The sequence below is a fragment of the Pogona vitticeps genome, chromosome 1 (assembly GCF_051106095.1).
Source record: "Pogona vitticeps strain Pit_001003342236 chromosome 1, PviZW2.1, whole genome shotgun sequence".
Lineage (NCBI taxonomy): Eukaryota > Metazoa > Chordata > Lepidosauria > Squamata > Agamidae > Pogona > Pogona vitticeps.
In genome coordinates, this window is record NC_135783.1 from 130,040,559 (window position 1) to 130,066,845 (window position 26,287).

The 26,287-nt window shown below is 40.5% G+C and overlaps 1 protein-coding gene across 4 annotated transcripts in view; it reads left to right on the forward strand.

Annotated features, from left to right (window-relative positions):
- Positions 1-26,287, forward strand: part of SNTG2 (syntrophin gamma 2) — a 247,830-nt gene that overhangs the window by 145,231 nt on the left and 76,312 nt on the right. For all 4 annotated transcript variants that reach the window (XM_073000914.2, XM_073000923.2, XM_073000917.2 and 1 more), the window contains 3 exons: positions 1,465-1,592; positions 15,171-15,300; positions 26,011-26,049. In XM_073000914.2, coding sequence (XP_072857015.2) covers positions 1,465-1,592; positions 15,171-15,300; positions 26,011-26,049 — 297 coding nt within the window. The remainder of the gene's footprint in view (positions 1-1,464; positions 1,593-15,170; positions 15,301-26,010; positions 26,050-26,287) is intronic.

The window sequence follows — 26,287 nt, forward strand, 5'->3', positions numbered from 1 at the left end:
ACATAAGAGTATTTCTGGAATTACATTATTTGCTTGGTTCCTTTTTTTTAAAATTGGCAAATTTAGCAGAATGTTTGCAGTGGTTTACTGGCAACTGAGAGAGAGGCCAGTAACTTTTAAACGTGCTTTTCAACTGTAAAGCATGCAATGCTATCAACACACTCATTGCCTGCTTGTGAAGAGTGGTGCTTAAAGAGCTGGAGCACTTATTGAGAGAAGGTTTGAATGGAAGTAGTATTAGAATATTAACTTTTAATAAGCTTCGCAAGATGAACACATCCAATTTTCCTGCAGAAATCAAAATAAGTCGTGCCAATGGAATGTCAACATGGGCATTACTTAAGCTTTATTGTCTTTGTGTTTCTAAGAGGGTAAGTCAGATGTATTTAAATTATATTAAATACTGTAACTGTTCATGTCTCTACAGAAACAGGTGTTTTAGATTTAATCCACTTGTTTGACAAACAACCAAGTTGTTGCTGTGATGGTCATTTTAAAGCAGATCCGATGCAAAGTGCAACTCTTGGGGCCCTCCACGTATCCCTGAGGCCACCCACTCCTCATACCCTTGAATTTTAAATCAACAATCAAGCATTGTTTGGACTTCAAAAGTTCCCCTATGCCCACTGGGGTTGTGGGGAGAAGTTTTGACATGCTTTGCTCCACCACCACCCCTGCTCCCCAACAACCCAAAAATATTTTTTTTTGTATTTAAAAAAAGATCCAAAACTTGTTGACAGCTAGAGGACAAGAGGGACTGTCATTTAAAACAAAATTGGGAAAGGTATGTGACCCTCCAGGATGGAATGTCAGGTGTCGCTCTTAGGCCTCTGGAGTTTGCCACCCATATTGTAGACGTTGCATTTGAATATATGTTCTTACACTTTCCCAAAGCTAATGGTCTGCGGACAAAAGATCTCATCTGGATAGTTGTTTAGATCAAGGTACGGCCATAGGTGGCTCACGAGAGAAGAGCCTCCATCCGTTACGTAATTTTGTGGTGTTCCTTGTTTGAACCACAGATTATCCCCAGATGTGGAACCATGCACATTTTCCTTTTAATTTTTGAAACATTGAAAAGGCAACAAAATAAGTGCTTTGTAGACAACACTGTTCTCTTGTATTATTGTATCAGTGAAGTAAAAAAAAAAAAGACTTGAGGGAGTTCAGCATACCATTCAGCATTATTTACATTGTCGATTAGATAAAAGTCTAATGGTTTTAACAGAAATAAATGCAGTTCTACTATTATGCACATAATAGGGGAAATGAGCTCAGACAGCAGCCAAATGTTCTGTTTTCAAATAAAGGATTATTTCTTTCTGCACAATATCACAAACCAAGGTATTAGTCTCCCTTATTCATTTTAGACGTAGAGCATATTCACAAATAAATATTCAAGGATTTCTTTGTCAGCATGGAACCCAAAATTGTGTGTACTCATTCTTGGTTTCTTCCATACAGGCACCATCATCACCTTCTTCACCCATTGCTAATGAACCAAAATATGAGAAGCGCTGGCTTGACAGCTTATCGGTTCCTTTGTCAATGGCTCGAATCTCAAGATACAAGGCTGGAACCAACAAGTTGAGGTTTGTAATCAGAAAAACAAAGATTTAAGTTACCTGCCTTCCACCATTTTTTAAAATGAAACTACTAACAGTTTCAAAACCCATGGATGTGAATGGTAGATGTCTGTGGTCTAAAGCTAATTGCTAATGTACTAAGTTCACTGAACATATGGGATTTATATGTGTTGATGACTCTACTCTAGCTGAAATTAGCAATTGGATTTAGGTCTCTGCTTAAGTTTATACTAGAATGACTTAGGCTTTTTCAAAGATCATAAAAATGACCTCTGTCAATGTGTAGTAAATATACGGCAACAAATGATTCTAAATTTAGTGTGTGAAAAAAAAAAACAGAATAATACATGTCTACTCAGAAATAATGTTATTGCATTCAGTGAGACTTATGCCCAGATAAGTGTAGGTTATATTACAGAAGTGAGAAACTATAATGAGCACCAAAGCCTGACCTCCATCAGCTTTAATCTAAGCTGTCCAAACCTAACACAGAACTTAATGGTTTCTCTGCAACATTTTTATGTCCTGTACTGTGTGATGAGCCAGGAGATGGGCAAGTTGTCATTTCATCCCATCTTTGTGCTTAGCTGTCATTTCATCCATTCTCTGAGAATACCCAAGTCATAATGTCCAGTGAAGAAGTTCTGTGAAACTGGAATAATGTTGTACCTGCCATCCTATCTGGTTTCAAGACCTGTGTTCACAGTTCTTGATTTTGTGCCTTTTGTTCCTTTCTTCTCCAATTTTCTTTAGGTATGTTCGCCTAAATTCTGAATCGTTATCTTTCGTATCTTATTTAGGGTCACATTTTTGTTGTTTTATAAAGAGGGTGAGCAAAGCATGTCTCATAGGTGACTACCAATGCCATCCCCTAACACTCTGGATCTCTACACTCGTCATTTTTAATTGTTTTAACAAATAAGCCCCCTATGCTTCCCATGTATAAATGGGAAGCAGACACTTGGCTTTTCCAGTAGGTATAGCTTTCCAGTAATCAGGATTCTATTTGGTCTCTTGCTTGAGGTATCACAATGAAACCTGGTGAAATTTACAATAGAAGGCAGCTGTTTTAAAAACAGCTGCAAACACCCACTTTAAAATAGAGAGGATTGTCGGATCCAAACATGCAAATAGCATGTTTAAAATCCACAGTGAGTATGTAAGCAAGTGAATTGTTTAAAAAAGAAATGCGAGCGTCCATTTCAGAGTTACAAAATGTTTTCAGACCTAGAGAGCAGCAGCATGGACTTGGCACACATAGAGTGTGATAAACACCCTGTTTCAGAACAAGCAAAGTTTCCACACCCAGCCTGTTGGAAACTATGCACAAACAGCAACAGGCAGATCGATACTGATTAAATACTGCAATAAATATGGGCACAGGGTGAAGCAAATGTTTATTAAAATAATTCAGTAATGTCCCTCAACAAACTTATGGCCTCATTAAATGCTAATGGCACTGCAGTGGCACTGCATAGTATATGCTAGACACTCTTGAATACAGTTTTTCTTGCTGTCTCCCATATGAAGCCACCTACCTTTGATGACTCTGCTACTTCAGCCATTTTTCCCATTCTGGTGCCAGAGATGGATATAGTTGACATGCCCACTATCTCATTCTGTATAATCTTTCCTTCCCAGTATTCCTGGCTGACTCCAGATTTTGCTTAGAATGGGGAGTAATGTCCTAAAACTATAAACTATCTACTGGGTGTGCTTCCATCTGTGCTGTTCATTTCAATCTTTGTACAAACTATAGCTTCTCTGTGCTTTGACACTATTGATTATAACACTTTGTCGAACTTTCATAGCGTGTTTTTCAAAGATGGCTATTGTATATTCATTAAGATTTATACAATTTCGTCAAAATCCATTCAAGGAATATGAACATCCAAATATTACTTCCAGAATTAATGAACTGTCTTCTTAATTCTATGCTATACATCTACAGTATATGTTATTTGTATAGGTGTGTGTATAGTTGAGGAGTCAAGGTGAATGTCCACCTCGACTCCTCAACATCATCAGGTCCTTTCATGAGGGAATGAAAGGCACCGTAGTTTTTGATGACTCAACATCTGATCCCTTTGACATCCGAAGCGGAGTGAAACAGGGCTGTGTCCTCATGTCGACTTTGTTTGGGATCTTTTTTGCTGTCATGCTGAAGCACACCTTTGGAACTGCAACAGAAAGTGTCTATCTCTGGACTAGATCAGGTGGAAGGCTCTTTAATCTCTCTAGACTGAGAGCAAAGACGAAAGTCCAACTGAAATGCATGTGGGACTTCCTTTTCACCAATGATGCAGCCATTGTTGCCCACCCTGCTGAAGACCTCCAACAATTCATGAATCGTTTTAGCAAGGCCTGCCAAGACTTTGGACTAACAATCAGCCTGAAAAAAACACAAGTCATGGGCCAGGGCATGGACTCACCTCCCTCTGTTACCATATCCACGCAAGAATTGGAGGTTGTTCATGACTTTGTGTATCTTGGCTCAACAGTCTCTGACACTCTCTCCCTAGATGTCGAGCTGGATAAATGCATTGGCAAAGCAGCTACCATGTTCTCAAGACTCACAAAGAGAGTATGGCTCAATAAGAAGCTGATGGCATACACCAAGATCCAGGTCTATAGAGACGGTGTCCTGAGCACACTCCTGTACTGCAGCGAGTCCTGGACCCTTCATGCATGGCAGGAGAGGAAGCTGAACACCTTCCATATGCATTCCAATTGATATCCTTCAGTTGCTGTATTCCAGTCATAGGAGTCATCCCACCAAGTTTGAGTTATTCCTATCAAGTCATATTTACCTTCCTGAGCTAAAATGACTTAATTAGACTTCACAGAGCAAAACTGATTAAGTTCTATAAAAATAGCATATTTTCAGCCTCAGAATAATAATGGTCAGAGGATAAGAGGGAGATACTTTGTGTGTCAAAATGTAACACAATCTATTACACCATCTTGGTCTTTACCCTACAACATGACCCATCTTTCAGTGCACTCCAAAGTGAGGTTGGCTGGAGACCACAGGAGTGGATCGACCACTTCCTTGAAAGCACCACTGCCTTTGTCGTGACTCCAGTGTTTCATCCGTTTGTCCCTAGCAATGCAGTTTAGAGCTCTTAAATAATTCGTTCAAGTGGTGACAATGGAAGGGAATTTCCTAAACCAGGTGGGTATGGAGGGGCTTTCTATATATCAGTTTTAAAGGCATGTCAGGCTGTTTGGTGCTGGTTATTGGGAACATGTAACTCTTGCTTCCACCACCTTTCCAATCTTGCTTTCTTGCGTAGTGAGGACATGAGAGAGGGCGTTCTCAGTGGCTGTTCCCAAACTTTGGAACTCCCTCCCCCGAGAAGCCAGGTTGGCTCCTTCCGCTTTCCATCATCAGGCAAAGACCTTCCTCTTCAGGCAGGCCTTTAAAGCAGAACATTATCTCAAGAGTGCTGATTTTTGACATAGAGGTTTTTAATGTTTTTAAATTGTTTTTATACTAGATTGTTTTAATCTTAATGTATGTTTAATTGTTTTTAAAGGTGATATTAATATAGCAATTTTTAATTCCTTATTTTACCTCTTATGAGCTTCCTTGGGCCCCTTAAAGGCAGCATATATATTTAATAAATTTAAATCAATACATTAAATGCATGTCTTCCTGTTATTTATCCGGAAAATGCCCCATTTTAGGGACTTCTATCTGATGCCATGTACAAGAACACTGCCAACAGTAAAGCTATGGCTGTTGGTTTTTGTGATAGCTAAGCCATCCTATAAGTGGAGGGGCACCCCCAATCTAATTGTACCCCATCTCAGCAAGGCAAATTTAACCATTAGGCTTGTTCTGCTATGCTGTAAATAACATGCAGCACATGATTATTCAGTCATTTCAGCGCTTAACCATCAATCTTATTCATTACATGGGTAAAATACTTGAATATTACAATTAAAGTAAAATACCAACCATTACTACAATAATCACAAGCGCTATAGTTGATAATGATCATAATATGCCTGAGAATTTTTTTAAAAAGTTAATGAATTGTGTGAGTCGTAACCAAGTTACAATGATTAACCAACCATTAAGCGTACATAAGGGTGAAAACCATATTTCTGAACCAAAAAGACATCCTTCCTATTAGATTACCTGCAGGCTGCAGAGGTATAATCTCATTTTACATGAGAAACGTGTAATGTAAGATAGCACCATTATCTACACGTGCTATAAGAACATTCTATCCAATTAATCATTATCTCTTAGTTTTTTTAAAAAGTTTGCCAGTTATCTAATTCATTAATCAATTAAGCAGTCCCTTGACGCCAAGGGGAGCTGTGTGTGCTCAGCTGAAACCATTCCCAATACATGCCATAAAGTATTTATCTGTAGATTCAGTAAACAGCACTTCTCTTCCCTGTCCCCTTTTCTAAACCATTACAATTACCTAGTTGATTGATTACAAACAAAACCTTGATAGAGTGTATAGCGCTGTTCAGGTATGCACAAAAAAGGCTAATCTGAACATGTGATGAACAAGAAAGTTCTAGCCCTGCTCCCACCCTCCTACTATCTTCCCATGGAAAGTGATAGTCTGAAGGAGAAAGGCTCTGTTACATACAGCTGCATTGTCCTTCACGGGGGGAGGGGGGTGTTACATACAGCACTGATGTTACCTGTCTGTCATGGGTTTGGAGGGAAAGTTCCATCCTATGGGGAGTGGAAGGCGGGACATCAGGAGGAGGGGCTGTACTGTATATATATGTGAAGCGTGTGTGGAGAAGTTGGGAGACGCTGGGATGTGAAGAAGCAGCAGCTGGGAAGAAGAAGCTGGTGTGGGAGTCTGTGTGTCAGACAGGGTACTACTGTGTGTCAGAGTACCAACCTGATAGGTTCAGGTGTCTGTTGGTTAGCCAGAACTGATAGGTTCAGGGTCTGTGCTTCAAGTTAAGGGTTCTGTGTGAACCAAACTGTGTGTATGTATGAGTGAAACTAAGCCACGTTACTTTATCTTATTCACCTGATCATTTTATTTTCCCTGTGTGTTGTTTTAAATAAACCTTATTCTTTATTTGTTTAAAAATCCATCCCTGGTCTGTGTGACTTCTTATAGGGAATGGTTGGTGGCAGCTTAGTTAACGTGTGGCAGATCCCAGTAGGTCTGGGTTTGTCACATTGATTGGTGTCCAGCGTGTGGGATACGACTGGTCCAGTTGTCCAGTGGTCCAGCAAAGCCTTGGCAAGTGTGCCCAGAGCAAGGGGGGTCTAGTCAGGGACAATCTGAGGGCGCGTAGGTAATCTTCTAGGCGTACCTCACGGGGAGGTGCGCTAGTGGAAGAACGTGCCAACTGGGGAGACTAGATTAGGGTGCTCTGAGGCAGCCTGTTTTGGCGGGAAAAAGCTGAGGCAAAACTGTATAGTAACAGTGATTTAGCCTGCCTGCTGAGAGGCCCAGCAGAGGGGGGTAGACTCTAGCTTGCTACAGTTGCAAGTAGTGCTGAAGGACAGCAGCAATCTATAGGGAAAGCTGGTTCTGAGGCAAAAGAAAAAAAAAGTGGTCGTTTTATTTTGAGGCTTGACTTTTGAAAGCAGCCTGTTCTGGGGGGGATTATGCCCTTGACTCGAAACCAAATGGCAGAAATGGGTGAAGTAAGAGGCCCACAGGTAGACCAAGGTTCTGAGGAGAAATTTGGCTCAGTGCAGGATGAGAACACGGGAGAACTGACCCCAGAAATCAGAAAAATGCTCCGAGCCCAACTGCGTGAACTGAGGGTGAGGGAACTGGCGTTTGAAAGGGAAGTGAAACAGAGACTGTTGGAAGTAGACAAAATGGTGTTTGAGCTGAACAAGAAGGAAATAATGAGTAGAAATAGGAATAACAATAATGTTGAAGGGAAGCCCTCAGACATGAAACATCAAAACCTGAATTATTCTGAAGAAAACATGAGGGAAACATGGGACCCTAAGTACTCCAAAGGGTTAGTTCAGAGCCCGCCAAAAATGGGCGGCCATTTTGTTGATAAAACTTCTGGGCAGAGCCAGTCCAGGAACCAGATTTTGGAGGGAAAACCAAAATCAGAGGAGAAAGACTCAAAATACACCAGAAAATGTTATTTCTGTCAGGGAAAGGGCCATCTAATCTCAGAGTGTGAGAAATTAAAGCAGCTAAAAGGAATGGTGCCTCATGATTCGAGTGGAACCAAGCCAAAAGCTGTGTTCTGTGTCCAGAAAGAGCAAGGCTCATTGTCACTGAGGGAGCCTGTTGCCATGGCTACTCAATCTGGAACAGCTACATCTGCTGATCAGGCTGAGGAAAATGGTCCTCTTGTGGAGGTCAAGCGATGCTTGCTCGTGAGAACAGATTCTCAGTTGTTTGAAACAGCAGGGGTGGACGTAGGAATACTTGACCGTCAGTATAGGGGGCTACGGGACACTTGTTCCCAGGTGACCCTGTGCCATCCAGATATTATTCCTAGGGAGTATGTAATCCCAAATGAGAGCATGAAGGTGGCAGGGATTGAGGGGCAGGTGATCTCTCTGCCAGTCGCGGAGGTACCTGTCAACTTTCAAGGCTGGAGGGGAGTTTGGCGGCTAGCGATTTCATCGACTCTGCCAGCAGCCGTGCTCGTGGGAAATGACCTGGCTGAACATGTGAAACGGGTGCTAGTGATTACACGTTCACAAGCCACCACGGGGACAGTTCAGGGGGGTAATGATGAGCCAGAGACGGAAGCAGGTGGGGGAAGTTCAGAAGCTGTGGTGGAAACCTTAACCACAGACAGCAGATTTGGACAGGAGCAAAAGGCAGACGCCACTCTCCAAAAGTGTTTTGAACAGGTGACTGACGCCCAGCTAACACCTGAAACCCCAGTGAGATTTCTGGAGAAAAAGGGGATTTTATATAGAGAGACCCTGAGGAATATCTCAAAAGGGGGAGATGGGATCAGAAGTCAGCTAGTGGTGCCTGAAAAGTATCGCCCCATGATCTTACAAAGGGGGCACTCTGACATGTTTGCTGCACACTTAGGGGTGAACAAAACACAGCAGAGAATCACACAGAATTTCTACTGGCCTGACATAGGGAAGCAGATCAGGGAGTTCTGTAAACAATGTGATGTGTGTCAAAGGCAGGGGAATAACCGCGACAGGACCAAAGCAAAGTTGTGCCCTTTGCCTGTGATTGACACTCCGTTCAAATGCATAGGGGTGGATATAGTGGGACCTTTGCCCAAGGCCACAAAGAGGGGGAACAGGTTCATTCTCACCATTGTGGACCATGCCACGAGGTACCCTGAAGCCATACCCTTGACTAACATTGAAACTAACACAGTGGCAGATGCCTTGGTGGGGTATATGTCCAGAATGGGATTTGCCTCAGAAATAATCACAGATTTGGGCGCATCGTTCACATCAAAGCTCATGAAACGCTTATGGCAAATCTGTGGAATTAAGCATAAGGAAACTACTGCCTATCATCCTGAAAGTAATGGGTTAACTGAGAAGTTCAATGGGACTCTAATGCGCATGATTAGGGCTTACTTGGCAGAGAATCCAAACAATTGGGACCAGAAGCTGCAATCCCTTTTATTTGCTTATCGATCAGTGCCACAAGCCAGTACCGGGTTCAGTCCATTTGAACTTTTATTTGGGAGAAGGGTGAAAGGGCCCCTTGATTTGATCAAACAAAATTGGGAGCAGATCACCCAGGATGACCCACAAGACGTTGTGACGTACATAGACTCTTTAAGGAAAGACCTAAAGAGAAACCTAGAGCTAGCAGCAGAGACCCTGCATGCTCAAAAGGTCAGAAAGAAAGATTGGGATGACCAGGAAGCCGGGGAGAGGCACTTTAATCCAGGGGAGGAAGTGCTTTGGCCTAGGCTCTGCAAAGAGAACAAACTGCAGCTGGGTAGCCCAGAAATAAAATATTTGGGTCACATGGTAGGGGGAGGAGTGATAAAACCCCTGGAGGCCAAAATAGAAGCTGTTCGTGATTGGCCTAGACCCAACACCAAGAAAAAAGTCAAATCATTTCTTGGGTTGGTGGGCTACTACAGAAAGTTCATCCCAAGGTTTAGCGAGATTGCGGCTCCGCTGACCGATCTGACGAGGAAGAAGGCTGATGACCGCATCCCGTGGACCAGCGACTGTGAGGAGGCGTTCCAGAGGTTGAAGCAGGCGCTCATCAACTATCCAGTGCTGCGGGCTCCAGACTTTGACAGGGAGTTCATCATCTACACCGATGCGTCTAACAGCGGGGTAGGAGCAGTTCTGTGCCAGGAGGATGAGAATGGTGACCAGCATCCAGTGTCCTACCTGAGTAGGAAACTTCAAAAAGGTGAGAGACATTTGGCAACCGTGGAGAAGGAGTGTTTGGCCATAGTCTACGCGATCCAGAAGGCCAAGCCTTACATCTGGGGAAGACATTTTGTTCTGTGCACTGACCATTCACCATTGCAATGGTTAAAGACAATGAAAACCCACAATAGCAAACTTATGAGGTGGGCTTTAAACCTACAGGACTATGACTTTGAAGTGAAGGTGGTCAGAGGGTCAGTGAACTGTGTTGCTGACGCCTTGTCAAGAAGACCTGAAGATTGAAGACGGCGAAAGAACATGGACTATGTATATATATTGAGGACAAAAAGTTAAATGTACCTGTTTTTTGAACTTGGTTTGTATGAATAAAGGTAAATTGATGTAATGTATATGGTAAATGTTTAAATGCCTAATTGATATGGTTAACTTAGAATGTAAGTATAAGTAAGTATGATATTGTATGTATAAATGGTTTTGTGTGTTTTATCCAGGTTGTTTTTTGGGAAAAAGCACCTTAGCTTTCCCCCTACAAAACAACTTATAAAGAGGGGAGGTGTTACATACAGCACTGATGTTACCTGTCTGTCATGGGTTTGGAGGGAAAGTTCCATCCTATGGGGAGTGGAAGGCGGGACATCAGGAGGAGGGGCTGTACTGTATATATATGTGAAGCGTGTGTGGAGAAGTTGGGAGACGCTGGGATGTGAAGAAGCAGCAGCTGGGAAGAAGAAGCTGGTGTGGGAGTCTGTGTGTCAGACAGGGTACTACTGTGTGTCAGAGTACCAACCTGATAGGTTCAGGTGTCTGTTGGTTAGCCAGAACTGATAGGTTCAGGGTCTGTGCTTCAAGTTAAGGGTTCTGTGTGAACCAAACTGTGTGTATGTATGAGTGAAACTAAGCCACGTTACTTTATCTTATTCACCTGATCATTTTATTTTCCCTGTGTGTTGTTTTAAATAAACCTTATTCTTTATTTGTTTAAAAATCCATCCCTGGTCTGTGTGACTTCTTATAGGGAATGGTTGGTGGCAGCTTAGTTAACGTGTGGCAGATCCCAGTAGGTCTGGGTTTGTCACAGGGGGAATTCAGGATTCCTAATTTAATGGCGGGGGCTTCGGAGGGGGCTGAAGCCTTGCTCTTCAGAATGTTGTTCTCTGTAGGAAGACAACAAGAGGGACTGGGTGGCTCTTTTTCCTTGTGCTCTGATTTACTCTCCTCTGAACACCAGAATAGGGCACATATTTTGGAAGCATGATTATGGGACCCAATGATGTCACCCACAACATCAGAGGATCATGCACTTGGAACAGTAGTTGAAGTTTGAAAACAATATTTTAAAAGCCGTACAACATGTGCAAGAGCTAGTGTCTGCTTTCATGAGGTTTTGCTTCAAGTCTGGAAATTATAACGTAGTAGGAGCATTTACCTAATATCTGGTCTACAGCAGAAGACAAAAGTATGGCTATTAGGATATAAATGGACACCATCATGCATCTTCTGTTGGCATTCTTCTTCATTCCCTTCTGAGCTGTAATTATGAGTTATTTCTACGCAGCGTAGATGTCCCTTTACTTCTCTTTTTACTATTGTCTATAAATATGAAGGGCAATGCTACTGTATCTGTTTCCTTTAAAAGCTCCAAAATACATCACATACATGGAAGAACATTTCAAAAATAACATGCTGGGAAAAGTAGAATGTAGGAAGGAGGAAATAGGTTTGTGGAGAGAACAGGATCAAGGACGATGTTGGGGCAGGAGAGAACAGCAGGTCCCATTATATAGTATCTGTGAAGATTCTCAAGTCATCCAGGTGAGGTTATCTGGAAGTTGAGTCATGATAACTGGCCTTCTTTCTTGTTAGGTTGAAACGTTTCATTAATCATCCAAGTAATCTCTTCAGTCTGAGGAGAGTTGGTAGGAGACTCCTGATATATCCTCTACATTGCTTTCACTTCCCTCTGGTTTGAATAGGCTGGCTACATAAAGGACTGGGGGTGAGTTAAAATCCCACCGCTGCAGTCCTTCTCCACCCATTGTCTTGGGTCGTTAACATTCATTAACAGTGGTCTTTCTGGCGTCTCTCTCTCTCTCTCTCTCTCTCTCTCTCTCTCTCTCTCTGTATGTGTGTGTTCCTGATCTTCCTGGGGACGGATGAAAGAGCAGCATGAGAAATAGGAGACAGATTGTATCTAAGACCCCAACCCCTTAGATATGCACATGTATGGTCTCTCTCAAACCACCTACCTTCTCAGTCCAAAATGAGTACATCTTGGTCCTCAAATAAGTGTCCTTTGTCCTTCAAATGAAGAAACACTGCTGATTGTGGTCTTGAACCATTGTGCTGGACCGTTCTCTTGTTCTCTCGGTTTCTCCAATGCAGAGCTCCAAACAGTCCTCTTTGCATTGGACCTCATATACTATATTGCTCCTGTTGTGTTTTGATGTCCGGTCTTTTGGTCCCATTATGTGAGTAGAAATCTGCACCTGCAGTGTTAAATGCACATGCAGACACAGGCATACATGTAAAATAGATATGCGTTTCCATGGTGCAGATATAGATATGGTGTTATTCATATTGGCACTAGTTGATGTTATTAAGATTTATAAATATATATAGCATAGATAAATGAAAGCCTTCAGCTGATAATTGGATGTTCATAATTTAACTATAAAGAGCAGAATGTAGTTCATCCTACAAAACACAATTAAGGCATAGAATTAAAATTTATTTGACCCAGCAGTAAAATGGCTGGAAAGTGTACTAATTGTGAATGGAAAACAGATCTGACTAGTTAGTTTATGGATCAGGTAATAGCAAGAGACAGGTGTGTTTCATATTGAAAGCACTGACTTATCAGGCTGGCTGTAAAGCTATCAAGATAAATACAGTTTGAATTAAATGCACTCCATTAAGATCAGTTCCTAGTCGAGATTTCTTCCTTCTTCCACATATCCTATTATGTTAAGAAAACTGTTGCAAAAGGCTAGTGGGTATATTTGCAATTACTTTAATTATTTAAAAGGAACTATTAAATAAGGTCTATGTGACAATTTCTTCACTCACCAGTAGGCGAAGATATCACTGTTCAGGGTTTACAGATTTACGAGATTCAGGCTTGTCTCAGTTTCTGCTTTTGAATTATTGGCACTGAGGCCAATGCTCTGGTTTGAGACTCGAATTAAGTTTTAAGGCTTCCTGATTAGCTGTTACGCGGAGCACATGTAGAACAGGAATTAACCTTCTCATACATTAACAGTTTACTGTATTAGTATTTTGTTGACACCTAGTTCCTATCTAGTACCTCTAAAATCTGAGACCAAATCTAAAGAGTTTGGAATGGGTTGCAATCTTTTATAATTTATCTCTGAAAAAGAAGGGAAAGGAAAGATAAAGAATGGAAAGTAAGGCAGCCATAACTTCCTAATGAACTTCACAGCCAAACAGGTTTTTGGAATCTTCAGGCTTTTATTCGGAAAATATTACCAACTTCATAAATCTTCCTCTCAAAGGGAGAATTCATCTTGTTGGTAAGGTGGATGTCCTTTGTGTCAATGTTCGGACTACTAGACTGGACCAAGCAAGCCATGTTCCAACCACAAATAAATGGGGGTGGGTGGGTTTGACAAGGAGAAGTGATCACAGAGGCTCGGTATCCATAGAAGCAGGAACAGGGAATAAGAGAGAGTCTTTAGCTCACAAAACATGACAAAGTAAAACAAACAAAAAACAATTGTCAAGCTGAAAAAGCAAAGAATATTATTTCATAATTATTTTAGACTTGTGAGAGAAACCATGTTTGTAGGCTGGGCCATAGACCTCTTTGTAGGGGTCTTCCTTGGGAGAAGCACAGAGTGATGTATGAAAAGGAGAAAGATAACAAAATGATAGAGATTATAACAGGGCGTGTCTAAGGACCTCTTTGGAAAGTAGAAAACCATAGCCAAGACATTCAAACTCAATGTTGGTGCAAGAAACAAATCTTACCAAAAAGGTCTTACTTCAGCGATCTTACAACAACAAGAACAAAATAGTAGTTTTCATATATTTCTTGTGTAAAGCTGATTATGTGGAATTCTTTTGAGTCTCTGTTCAGCTCTGATTTTGTTCCGGAGAGACCAGCTTCTGCTCAGCCTCCCAGCAGCTTTTGCTGCCATGGACGTTGGGTTATCTTCTGGGGCACCTTCCTTCGACGGGGATTGGACAGGTTGCTTGGAAATGCCCTTGAGGCTTGTCATTTGGAAGCTGGTCCATCCAGGCTGCTGCCATCCCGCCCACTCCTCAGGCCCAGATGGTGTTTCGGAGAGGCTGCCTCCACTGCCTCTGTCACCACCACAACCACCACTACTACCACAACTGGTTTCTTTTTCTTCTGTATGTCTCTTCCTTCCCCCCCCCCGATTGTTGGCAGGACAGGAACACATTTCTCAATCTGCGTACCCCAGGCCAGATTTATTTAAATTGAATTGTTTTAAATCACAGGTTAATTTTTTAAAAAAGATTGGTTTTTGAAGATTTAAATCAATATGATATTTTTTGAAAATCATTTTCTCCTGAGCGGGGGGGGGGGGGGAGAATTTCCTTTTCCCTCACATTCATTGATAACTGGTGTGTGTGTGTGGGGGGGGGATGCAGAATTCTTTTTTGTTATATCCTTGCATTTCACTAAATTGTAGTCATTAACATTTATATAGCCCTTCCGCAAATTGCTTCATATATATTATTTTAATTATCCTATCATTTATCTTGTAAGGTAGACTATTATTGTATCTCCATAGTATGTATTGAAGATGTGGATGCACAGCAAAGCTATGATTAGATCTTGCCTTATGTTTGCCCTTCCATCTGTAAGAAATGAAACCTCTGTAGGACTACCCCAGGGTGGGGTTGTCAGACAAATTACTGACCACGTTGCTGACCATCTCCTGCCACATTCACAGCCATCTTTCTTCTATCTTTTCTTTCATTTTTGGTTATCCTTCTCCAACTCCTGGTGGGTCTCGCACTGCGCAACCATTTCAATGTTAAAACTCATAGTTAACAGGAGGCAGCAACTGGTTTGTCCGTCATAAGATAAGTTTACTTAACGACAGCGCAAAATCAGCTGATATGACGCACTAGCTATTGCACTACTGTTATAACATACAGCACACACACACATACGAATTGTACTACATAAATGATAATTTGTGACAACTTAGAGAAGATGTGAGAGCTAACGATTACTGATATAGCTTCCTTGATGGTGTATATATTTCTTCTTGCTGCAGATCTAATGCATTTGAAGTCCTGGCACTTGATGGAGTCAGCACTGGGATACTTCAGTATTGTTCAGCCCAGGAGAGTGCTGATTGGCTGAGAGCAATATCAACTAACATCAATGATTTAACACTGCAAAATGTACGTTGCTTCCTAGATGTTTTATTTCTTTCTTGGTGAGTTGATGCAAAGTGATATTCCACCTCCCAGAGATCATCATAGTATGTTGAATAAAATATTGGTTTCAGGAGGCAGAAGATATAAGGAGGGAGAACTTATCAAATTGTGCAGTGTCTTATGGCATCCCAAATGTTTTGAACAGCCATGGTTTATAGCAGTAAGAGAAGAGGGAAAAAAATACAACCTTTTTGCTGGTTTATTATATGACAAGAAAAATAGATCCCAAGAATAAAAGATACCAATGGCATCAATAAACATGGTTCATAATCCAAGCAGGCGTGGCTTCCCTGTGGTACCCTGTCTACTCAGCCCAGGAACACCTGATGCTATTAGTCAGAACCTGTTTTAAATCTTCAGTGTCCTTGGTCCAAGTACTATAGCACTTTTATTTTTTCCGGTAAATGTTACTTACAATGAAAGGCAGAGACTATATCTATTTAGATATTCTGTTCTTGTGTCCATTGTCCTTTCACTCTTTCATTCTTATCCACATATATTCACACAAGTTGTTTATATTCAGGGCCAAACAATACTTTCACTGACATCCTACTGTAACTAGAGTAGGCCCATTGAATCAGTGGGATTTATAGAGTAGTTTACTCACCAAATCTCCACTGATTCAATGGGCCTACTCTAGTTGAAAGTTACTGTGCTAAGCAATAGGATTTCAGCCATTGTACTAAGTTGTGCTTAAGCTAGCCACTTCTAATTTAAAGAAATAGCAGCCACAGGATCTCATTTCAGAACATCTTCCTAATCAGGATTGAGACTCCATGCCAGCTTCCTGCTGAAAATCATTCCCACCCTTGCCACTGTTTGCCCCAAGACAGCAACTTTTGTGTAGTGGGATCAAAATAAAAAGTGTGAATGACAGAATGTGTAGTTTGGCCCATATAAGCAGTGATACTCACATACACAGTGTAAGAATTGTCTAAGCCTGTGAGAGTATTACTGGCAGAGTGTAGAAATTATTCACTTAAAAACCTCTAACTACACAGTGGATAAAAGTTCAGGGACCTACAGAGCAGAATTAACTTCAAGTCTACCCTTTTTGCTTACTTCTCCTCAACTGGCAATTGCTGTCTCAATAATTCACCCAGAGATACTAGTATAAGAAAGAATAAGGAAGTTCCAGTTTACTTGCAGTTCTTCATAGATAAAAAAGAAACAGCATTCTGTAGAAAAATATTAACTGGTTACATAGCTGATCTTAACCAATTCATGGCTACATTGCTACATGACTGACTCTACTTGACAAACTGCATCACTCTGTCTTCAGATTATGTGAGAAACTCCTGACTGAAATAAGAGTTGGAAAAGAAGACTTGAGCACAGAGTTGTGGCTCTTTTCAAAGTTCTGAGGCAGGCAGAGAACAATTGGCTGATGCTGGATTGGTTGACATTCAACCCAGTCCAGAAAAGTCCCTCCAAGGCAAAACCTCCTAAAGGCAACATATGAGGGTGCAATAATTCCAGCAAGTATTCCATATTCCCTCTCTCTTTTTCTCCAACAATACACAGCCAGTCTATCTATTCGCTTTATGTGCTGGCAGCTTTTAAAACTTCTGAGTGATTGGAATGTTCATCATCATCATCATCATCATCATCATCATCATCATTATTATTATTATTATTATTATTATTATTATTATTATTATTATTATTATTATTATTATTATTATTATTATTATTATTATTATTTATATCCCGCCTATCTGGTCGTGTCAGGACCACTCTAGGCGGCTAACAACATTAAAAATCATTCCATAATACTTCAGCATCTAAGCTAGGTAGCTCCCACACCAATGAACAAAAAACACATTCAATCCCTACGTAATTTTTGAAACTCTAGCTGCTATTTATTTCAGGGTTGTTGTTTTTAGTTGTATGTATTGATTTTTTTCATTTAAACTGACAGGACCTTAGAACTGCAGAGCAGGAAGGGATCCTATGGATCATCCAGTCCAGCCATTGCCAAGGAGGCACAGTAGGGAATCAAACTCCCAACCTCTGGCTTCGCAGCTAGAGCCCTCAGCCACTGAGCTATCTATCCAGCAGTTCCCTTTTTGCAAATCTGTATGTAGTGAGCTTTAATATGATATCCTGTTCACCTTTAAGTGACCACAGCAACAACCCTAAAATATTATCGCATTCACTTTGCAAATGCATAGATCTTGAGTTTAACCTTCTGGTTTGCCATAATCTGCTATAGACTTGACTTACTTTATCTTTCTGCTAGGTAGAAAGGCAGTGGAATTCACCACATGTTGCTAACATTAGCCTTGGTTCAGGGTTTATAGGCCGGGAAAGGTATTTGTGAAAAAAGCAGGAAAAATCTATTCTGCATCCTATGATCAAGAACACTTTAATGGCCCCATTGGGTTATCTTTTAAGAAGAACACTTAATTGTCTTAAATAGTATCACTCTTCTATAAATAAAAATGCACACTGTCCCTCAACCAGCTATTCTATAACCTTCCTTCACTATAGATAACCATTTCCTTATTTTAAAAAAAGTCTACTTCCTAAAACCCCAATTAATATTTATACATCATTTCATGAATTTGTTTCAGTAGAAGCTAAATGAACTGGTCCTTGTTCTAGATACTAGAATGTGGCTACTTCGTTATACCTTCAGTCTTGCCCCACTGATCTCAGGTTTCCAGAAGCTTTTTGCCAAAGAACTGAAACATTTAAAAAGAAAAGGCAAGTTTTTGCACACTTTTTTTCCTGCTTTCTTTCATATTAGTAAAGGCAATTTTTCATTCAAATAGCCAGCTGCTCTATTTAACCTATTAGCCATTTATAACATTTTTCTATCGTCAGCCCAAGCATTTCAGTTTGCCAGACCAGTCCTCCTTCCATTTACGTGAGTTCTGCTATAACCGGCCACATGCTGTTCCTTTCAGCAGTTAAGAGAGTGCGGCTTTTTCTTGTAACCCACTCTGAGTTTTTGAAATAGGGTGGGATTAAGAAACAATTCAATATCTTTTTTTAGGGCAGGAGCAGCTGGTGTAGCTCCAGGATGGCATAGCTGTGTCTTATAGACTGGCTAGCACAATAGGGTTCCTGGAAGAATATTTGTATGAGGATTTTGCAATATTGGATTTAAGTACGTGCGGTAAGTATGAAAAGCCATATGGTGCCTTCCTGCTGTCTGCCAAATTTCTACCACTGTCACTGGTGGTAAAATGTTCCTCCTTTCCAAGCAAGAGTCCCTTCATTGTTTATGCTGAAATGGAAACAAGTACATATGCTATAGTTAATTATGCATGTGTAGGTAGACTTAAATGAGGAAAAACATTGCTCATATGCAATAAATATGAAACAGATCTGTATAAAATAAAAGCCTTCAGAAATGTAATGAAGAAGACGAAACTGGGCTATAAGGATGTGCACAGCAAAAACATGGATTTTTTGTTTCATCTCAGGTTCTTCTGGGGGGATTGTTTTCTTTGTTTTCATTTTTTGTGTGTGTGCTGGTCCTTTTATGTAAGGTGAAAAGGACTGGATCTTTCAGGCTGACTCATTTCACTTTTCCCCATTTGTGTTCTACCTGGCATTTGTAACTGAAATCCCTGAAGAACAGCCTCCCCACAAAAAAGTATCCCCCCATTTCCAACATAAGCCACTGTATTGTTAGCTTGTCTTTTTTGTGCAATGATCCCTGGCCCTTGTGGCTGGGTATGATTTTGTTGACCTTTTGCAGTTTGTATTTTTCAGAATGGGGCACCAGGCTGTGTTTAGTTTTAGGCCTTCTTCTTTCCTGTTGAAGTTCTGTTTATGTTTATGGATGTCAATGGCTTCCCTGTGCAGTCTAACATACAGATTGCTGGTGTTGTCCAGTACTTCAGTATTTTGAAAGAGAATTTCATGTTCAGCTTGTTTTAGGACATGTTCAGCTACTGCTGATTTTTCTGGTTGTTTTAATCTGAAGTGTCTCTCATGTTCTTTGATTTCTGGTGTGAATGCTGCGTTTTGTGGTTCCAATATATACCTGGCCACAACTGCACGGTATCCGGTATACTTCTGCAGTGGTGAGAGGGTCCCTTCTGTCCTTTGCTGACTGTAACATTTGTTGTATTTTTTGTTGTGGGCTTGAATACTGTTTGTAGGTTGTGTTTTTCAAAAGTTTCCCCATGTGGTCCATGACCCCTTTGATGTATGGCAGAAATACTTTATTTGTGGGTGGCTGTTTTTCTTCTTCAGTTTGGTGGTTTTTTTCTTGGTTTGATGGCTCTTTTTATTTCATTCTTGGAATAGCCATTCACCTGTAGGGCCCAATTCAGATGGTTGAGTTCGGTGCTGAGAAATTGTGCTTCACAGTTCCGATTTGCCCGGTCTACCAGTGTTTTGATTATGCCTCATTTCTGTCGTGGGTGGTGGTTGGAGTTTTTGTGTAGGTACCAGTCTGTGTGGGTGGGTTTTCTGTACATATTGTGTCCCAATAGGAGGTCAGTTTTGCGTATGACCATGACATCTAAGAACGGGAGTTGGCCCTCTATTTCTTTTTCCATGGTGAAAAAGAACGCGGCCAAAGAGCCCAAAAACCCCACAACAACCATTAGATCCCGGCCGTGAAAGCCTTTACGAATACAACAGAGAAACAGTCTAGTCTAAAAGCAGACAACAAAACAGTCCGAAAAGCTTTCTTTCTGTTTTCAGTTGTGTTTTTAACATGGAAAATCCCATCCATACAGGACTACAATAATCTAGTCACAAAAACCCTGGAACAATTTCTCATTTTTCAGTCGACAAGCACAAACCTCAACATTGTTAAAATTCTTTGTTATTTTTATTGGCAGAGCATAGTAACCTAATGCTTGAGTTTATACTGTTCCATAAGAATAATATTCACTCTAGAAACTGACAGTAAGGCCCCAAAGGGAGGAGCATATGGAAACTTGGTGTTTGTTCACGAGAAAATAACTTGCCATGTATATTGATGCTCTTTTCCAACATAAGCTACTGTATTTATTTCAACAGAAGCAGCAGCTAAATGCATGCATTCCTTAGCATGCAGAGTTTTCCTTTCCTCGTGGAAACAGAAGGCGAAGGGCAACAGAATGGTAGCTGAATATCCTTACATTTAGGTGCCTTCACAAGGGCTGCTTTTCTGACAAGGTTATCTATTTTAAAAAGAGACCGGTAAAGCAGTACTGAAAGAAGCAGCTTTGTACTGAAAATCTGTGTCTTCTGCAGTAAGCCCTAAAACAGAAACAGGCAACGCTTGGCTCTCCAGTTGTTGCTGGACTACAATTCCCATTGTCCTTCACCATTAAATATGCTACTGGGAGCTGAATCGCATTAGAGTCCAGCCAACGTCTCAGGACCACAGGTTGCTACCTGCCCTGAAGGGATGTGCTGAAAATAATAACAGCAAAAATATGCTCAGTTCCCTGACTCCATCCTCTGCCTTAAGGTCCAAGTAGAAGACTGACCGACAGGGTATAACCTAGGAGCTCTGTTGACCTTGACCACCAGGAGTTTCACAATATCAGAAGGTTCCTCCTCATATGAAAGACTGTGTAGCTTTTGTGGTTCTTAAAGCATGCATGCAGAAGTTGAACCACTTAATACCACATATATTGGGAAACAACAGAAGAGGGCGACTTCTGGCCCGGTAGCTTCGTAGCCAGTATGGAAGTCGGAATTGTGCAGTCTAATCCAGAAGGATTTCTCTTAGACTTGGTTCTAACGTTCTGCTCGAGCCTTAGCTAGAACTCTGTCAGAATCTGTACTGGGCTCTTGACTGACCCAGGAGTATTTATCAAGGTGTTCTGCCCATGAGGTAAAGGAGAAATAACAACTTATTAGTAGCCCCACTGAGGGCACATTTCCACTGGCAATAAGAACCACTGTTAGATTCATTTAAGTGTTATTTAAATAGATCTATAAATTCCCAGGCACATGATACAAAAGCAGAATCAATTTATTTGGGCTGCAAACTGAGTTTTTTTTTCAACTGGCTAGCAGGGTCTTTGTAAAATACCTTACTTCTAAGTCAATTTAATTGAAATCAGTTTAGTTATTGTGGATGGTGCTGCCATTTTACTTTATGCCCCAGTTCAATTTGGCATTGGCACCACATTTTTTAATCCTCTTATTTTTTAAAAAAAAAAATCTTGCACAAATTTCTTAGTACACTTTGACCACAAACATTTTTGTTGGGAGGTTATCACTGCATCACTTAATCAATACATTCTGAATAATGCAGCTACCAATTTAGTGATACATCGCTTATTTTTTTAAAAAAATATCAAAAAGGGAATGAATAGCATACTCCTAAAATGGGGAAAAATGAGTCAATGTCATCAGTTTCAATTGCTAAAAACAAATTAATTTAAGTCAAAGTGAACATGACTATTAGTTTATATACCATGTGACTCAAAGTTCATTTTTTAAAAAAGTTGGAACAGGAATCAATTCAGATTGCTAGTGGAACCGCACCCTGAAACAGTTTCTGGTTCTTTTCACCAGCTTTTCACATTTGTTTCTTTCTTCAGAAAAGACCTTCTGAAGTTGTCTTCTTAAGGAATTCACCCTCTAACAAAGATAATAATAAATCCTACTTTCCTCTGTTGTCTCAAGGTGTTTTATGCATATTTTTGAAGATACAGGTGGAGAATTTTTTTCTGTGCAACTAGCAACTATTGGTTGTTTGGTTTATTTACCTCAGTATAAAAACACCTCAATAGTGTTTACTTTATAAGAACAGTATAATTACAACTGCCCTTGTTTTTTAACATTTAAAGCAGAGATTATAGTCAAATTGTGTGCATGTTCTCTCAGAAGTGTGTCCCACTGGTTTCCATGGGATTTACAATGGGTAACTATGCATAGAGTTTGCAGCCGTAATCTTTTCTAAAAAGGTGCTTTATTTTTGTGCTTATCAATTATTTACACATGTCCATAAATCATTCAGTGACTGGAGTGAGAAGAGCAAGAATAGATTTCTAAAAATACATTTTCGGCATAGGTTTGTGTGTTCCCCGCCTACCCCATTCAGAAAGCTTTGCTGTATTTGAATTCACTTTATTCCCAGAGCACCCGGACGAATCTGAAATCTCACCAGTATCTCCTCATTGTAGCAAAACTCTATCACAGCATTTTTTTTAAAAAGTTGGCAAGAGAATGTGGGGGCAGGTGTGATGGGGAGCCCCATATTATGAACACTGGAGAGAGAAAAACATTGGGGAGGCCACATTAATAACAGGCGGTAAAATAATTAGGTCAGAAAGCAAGTTTAATCAAAGTTGCATCGATCTGAATTCCAGCTAATTTTTGAACGAAACCCTTTTGCTCAGGGGAAATTGCTCAAGAGTGAGATATGAAAGCGGCGTTCTGGTTTAGTTTGTTATTCATAAAAGAGCCTGTCGAAGGTCTGTATTGCCAGTCTTAACTTACCACTCCATTCATCTTGGGAATGAAAGATCTGTAGGCACAGAACAGCCAAGTAAACATAAAGCCTGGGCAAGTCTGAGACCTACTTTATAAAAAAAAAAAAACCAGACCAGTTCTAGATAACTCAAAAGTTTGTTTCTAACATTTTTAATAACATAGAGCTTTCGAGTGTTCGAAATACATCACATATATCATCTTGCCCTCGGAACAAACTTGTGGGGACAGGTCCGTATTATGATTGCTACCTTCCTTATTTTGAAGATGTAGCGTGGTGATGGCGAGGCTGAGAGAAAAAGGCCTGTCTAAGGCCATTCACTGAATTCATGCAATGTCTGGTGTCTTAGCCATTAGATTAGCTCTCAAGACATTCAACAAGCAAATATTTTAATTTGCATTTTAAGCCTGCCTATTAAAATGAAGACATAAGTTCTGTGTGGATCTTTAGAAACAGGATGTGGTGAATGACGGGAGGGGAAAATGAGACTATGGCAGCAGAACCTCCCAGCTACTCTTAATTAAAATTCCTAATAACACCACATCCACAAGGCCTACAAGCTGTGTGTATATAATTTCTATCTGCACAGTGGGTCACATGGATAAAGCCTATACAGTATGTTTCTGGCTTATCTATGACACTGTACTTTAATTCAGCTTGTGCTCAGCTAGTACAATCCTGCTTCCCTCTTTACATACTGATGTACGGCACAGGGCATAGAATCACTTGATCAGTGATATGTATAAACCCAGCCCAGGTAAATGTACAAAGAAGCAATGAAATAAATAACAAATGTAGGCCAACATATGCACTTCACATGTATGAAGGCAATGCAATAGTTTGGGTCTTTTCCTGAAACTAATCTGACCTTTGCTACCGTTAGAGAATACTGAGAGACAAAGAAAGGCGTTTTGACACAAAGGAACAAGTAGTGCTGTTGGTTGCACTTCATTTTCTCCTTCCAGTGCACACTTTAACACGTCCCCAAACAGAAAGTGTGGGAAAAATGAACAGAACTTATATTAGGCAGGCCAGAAGTACAAATTGTACAGTTCTTAGGTCTGCTGTGCATATTCTAGAAGAAGCCTTTATTACTAGTTTTCATTCACTAGTAAGTAGGCTGTAGGACTGTTTAAAATTAACATTTTATTTGCATGTCTCAAAAATGTGTCACCATAATTAATTATTTGATTTGATTTTCTAAACTGTATCTCTCACACACACCCCAGAACCATTAACAGCCTGTGGTAACTGCTGATGAGACCATCCATCATGCTCAAACTTTTCAATCTAAATTACTTTTCACACACACCCCACCCTGCGTTTGTAGAAAATGCTTCTGCCAAATAAGAGTTGTTGGTCTTTCGAGCACTGCAAAATTCTCTGATGTATTTCCTAAAATGTATTATATATAGTCACTTTGTAAAATGTCGTTAGGCATGACTCTGTGGATAATTGGTGCCGTGTGGTCTAAAATCTTGTGCATCTTGCCTGGGAGTAAATCCCACTGAGTATTGTGAGCCAGACCTCTGGATACACTTGTAATGTTGGGCATCTGCTTGTTCACGGTACTGCTGTTAATAGTAGGTCATTAACTCTGCAGATGTTTATGACATTCCTCTCTCTGGTCTGCAGTTGCAAAAACTCAAAGGGTCCTGCTTGCCAATGTTGCTTTTGTCCTGAGCTGAAACTTTGCTCCCATCCATCTGGCAAACGGTTGCTTAACGCAAGCCGTTACCAAGATCAGCTTGCCAAGCTCTGATGGCGAGATCTCCTTTTTTCAAGCTGTACTATTTGAAATGCCTTTTGAACCCGGGACTTGTTGAAGGAAAGCGGGCACTCTCCGCTGCTTTGAACTACAGCCCCTGCCTCTTTCCCCACCAAAACAGGGAGAGCCCGTTGGGGACCCTAGAAGAAGAGCACACTCAGTTTGCAGGCTCAACAAGCAAACAGGAGACAGCCTTGTATCCTCGCATAGGACGCGTCGCCTTTCTTGTTGTGAGGAGATATGCAGGAAATGGCCTATCTACTTACTGTAGGAAACAGTGAAGACTGCTACTTGTGCTAGGGAGGGTTGGCCACATTCGTACATTTTTCTTCTTAAGGCAGAGACCAAGTCAGTGCATTTTCTCTATTTCATGTACAGTACAGAAGTTGACAATACATCTCATTTGTACAGTCATGGCATTTGCATCCTGGCCACAGCAGGCTGACGAGAGGTTACAGGTCAAACTGCATGGTGTCCTCCAGCATCTTCCCCGGCTCCCTTCCCACGTTTCCTGTCCACCCCATGAAATGGTCAGGGAATATCTTCAGTTGTGCAGGAATAGTGCACGTCAGTTAATATTAGGTAGCCTCAGTAGCAGTGCCCGTGTTTCTGGTGGTAGCTTATTCAAGTGGAAGACTGCTTTGGATTTATTTTCCTTTTCCTGGGTAGTATTCTGCTGCAAGATGCAAAACAGCCCTTTCATATCTAGATGTTTAAGTTTCCCATATGCAAAATGGCATTGTTGCATCCGACTTGACGGTCTGACTCTCCAGTGGTATAGGTTTCTTCTTCCCCTCCCCCCCCCATGTGTTTAAGATACAAAGCTTTCCACTGGGTGATCAACAGTGGCTGCTTTGTTGGTCTGTTTTAGATATACTTCATTGTAGCTTCCTTTTTTATGTTGGAGCTTATTATATTATTATGTATAGATCTGTGAAGTCAAGAAAATGTTTTCCTTTCTCCCACAAGATATTTGCATGAGTTTATACTTGCTAGTAATTTCTCTGGGAATTAAGTTACTGGGAAAACTTTGAAACTGCGCTCTCATTTATCATATAGGGTTATTTTGTATCTCTCTGTGGTTGAGCAATAATTTAAAGGGAAAAATCTAAAACAAAGCACTGTTCTTGAATCTTCTCTTTTTTAATGACTCCGTTGCTTTCTTGAAGTGCAGGTAATGTAAGCTACGTAAACACCTTATAATTCTTTCAGTCATTTTGTTATTCCTGAAAAGTGAGAATATAATACAAAACACAACACACAGCCTTTTTAAAAATTGTCTAACTCTATAATGCCAAAAAAGTATGCAACTCTATAATGCCAAAAAAGTATGCTTATATCAAATGACAAAAACAAAACAAAACACCCAGTTACGGTTGATATGTCCCTATTCCGATTTCAAACAAGCTCTAGTTATGTTTGAAACTCATAATCACTAGATAGCACAATCTGATTATTATGATCAAGCAAATATTTCTATTTTCTTTTTTTGTTCTTTTTGTAGATAAAGATGGCAAATAAATGCTGTTCTCCTTCAGACCAGGTATACCATTTATTCATTCTTCGTAATTTATTGTTGATAAATGCTTGTCATTTCATTTTTCCTTTCAATTAAGTTTTTTAAAGAATATATACTCTGGTTAAAGCTAATTGCTTTTTTTTTTAATTCCCTGATAATCACCAGACCGAATATATTTTGCTGCCTAAGGCAAACATGATGGTGACCCCTCTCTTCCATGCAATGAAGCAGAATTGTACATCAGCACTGGCAGTGATAACAT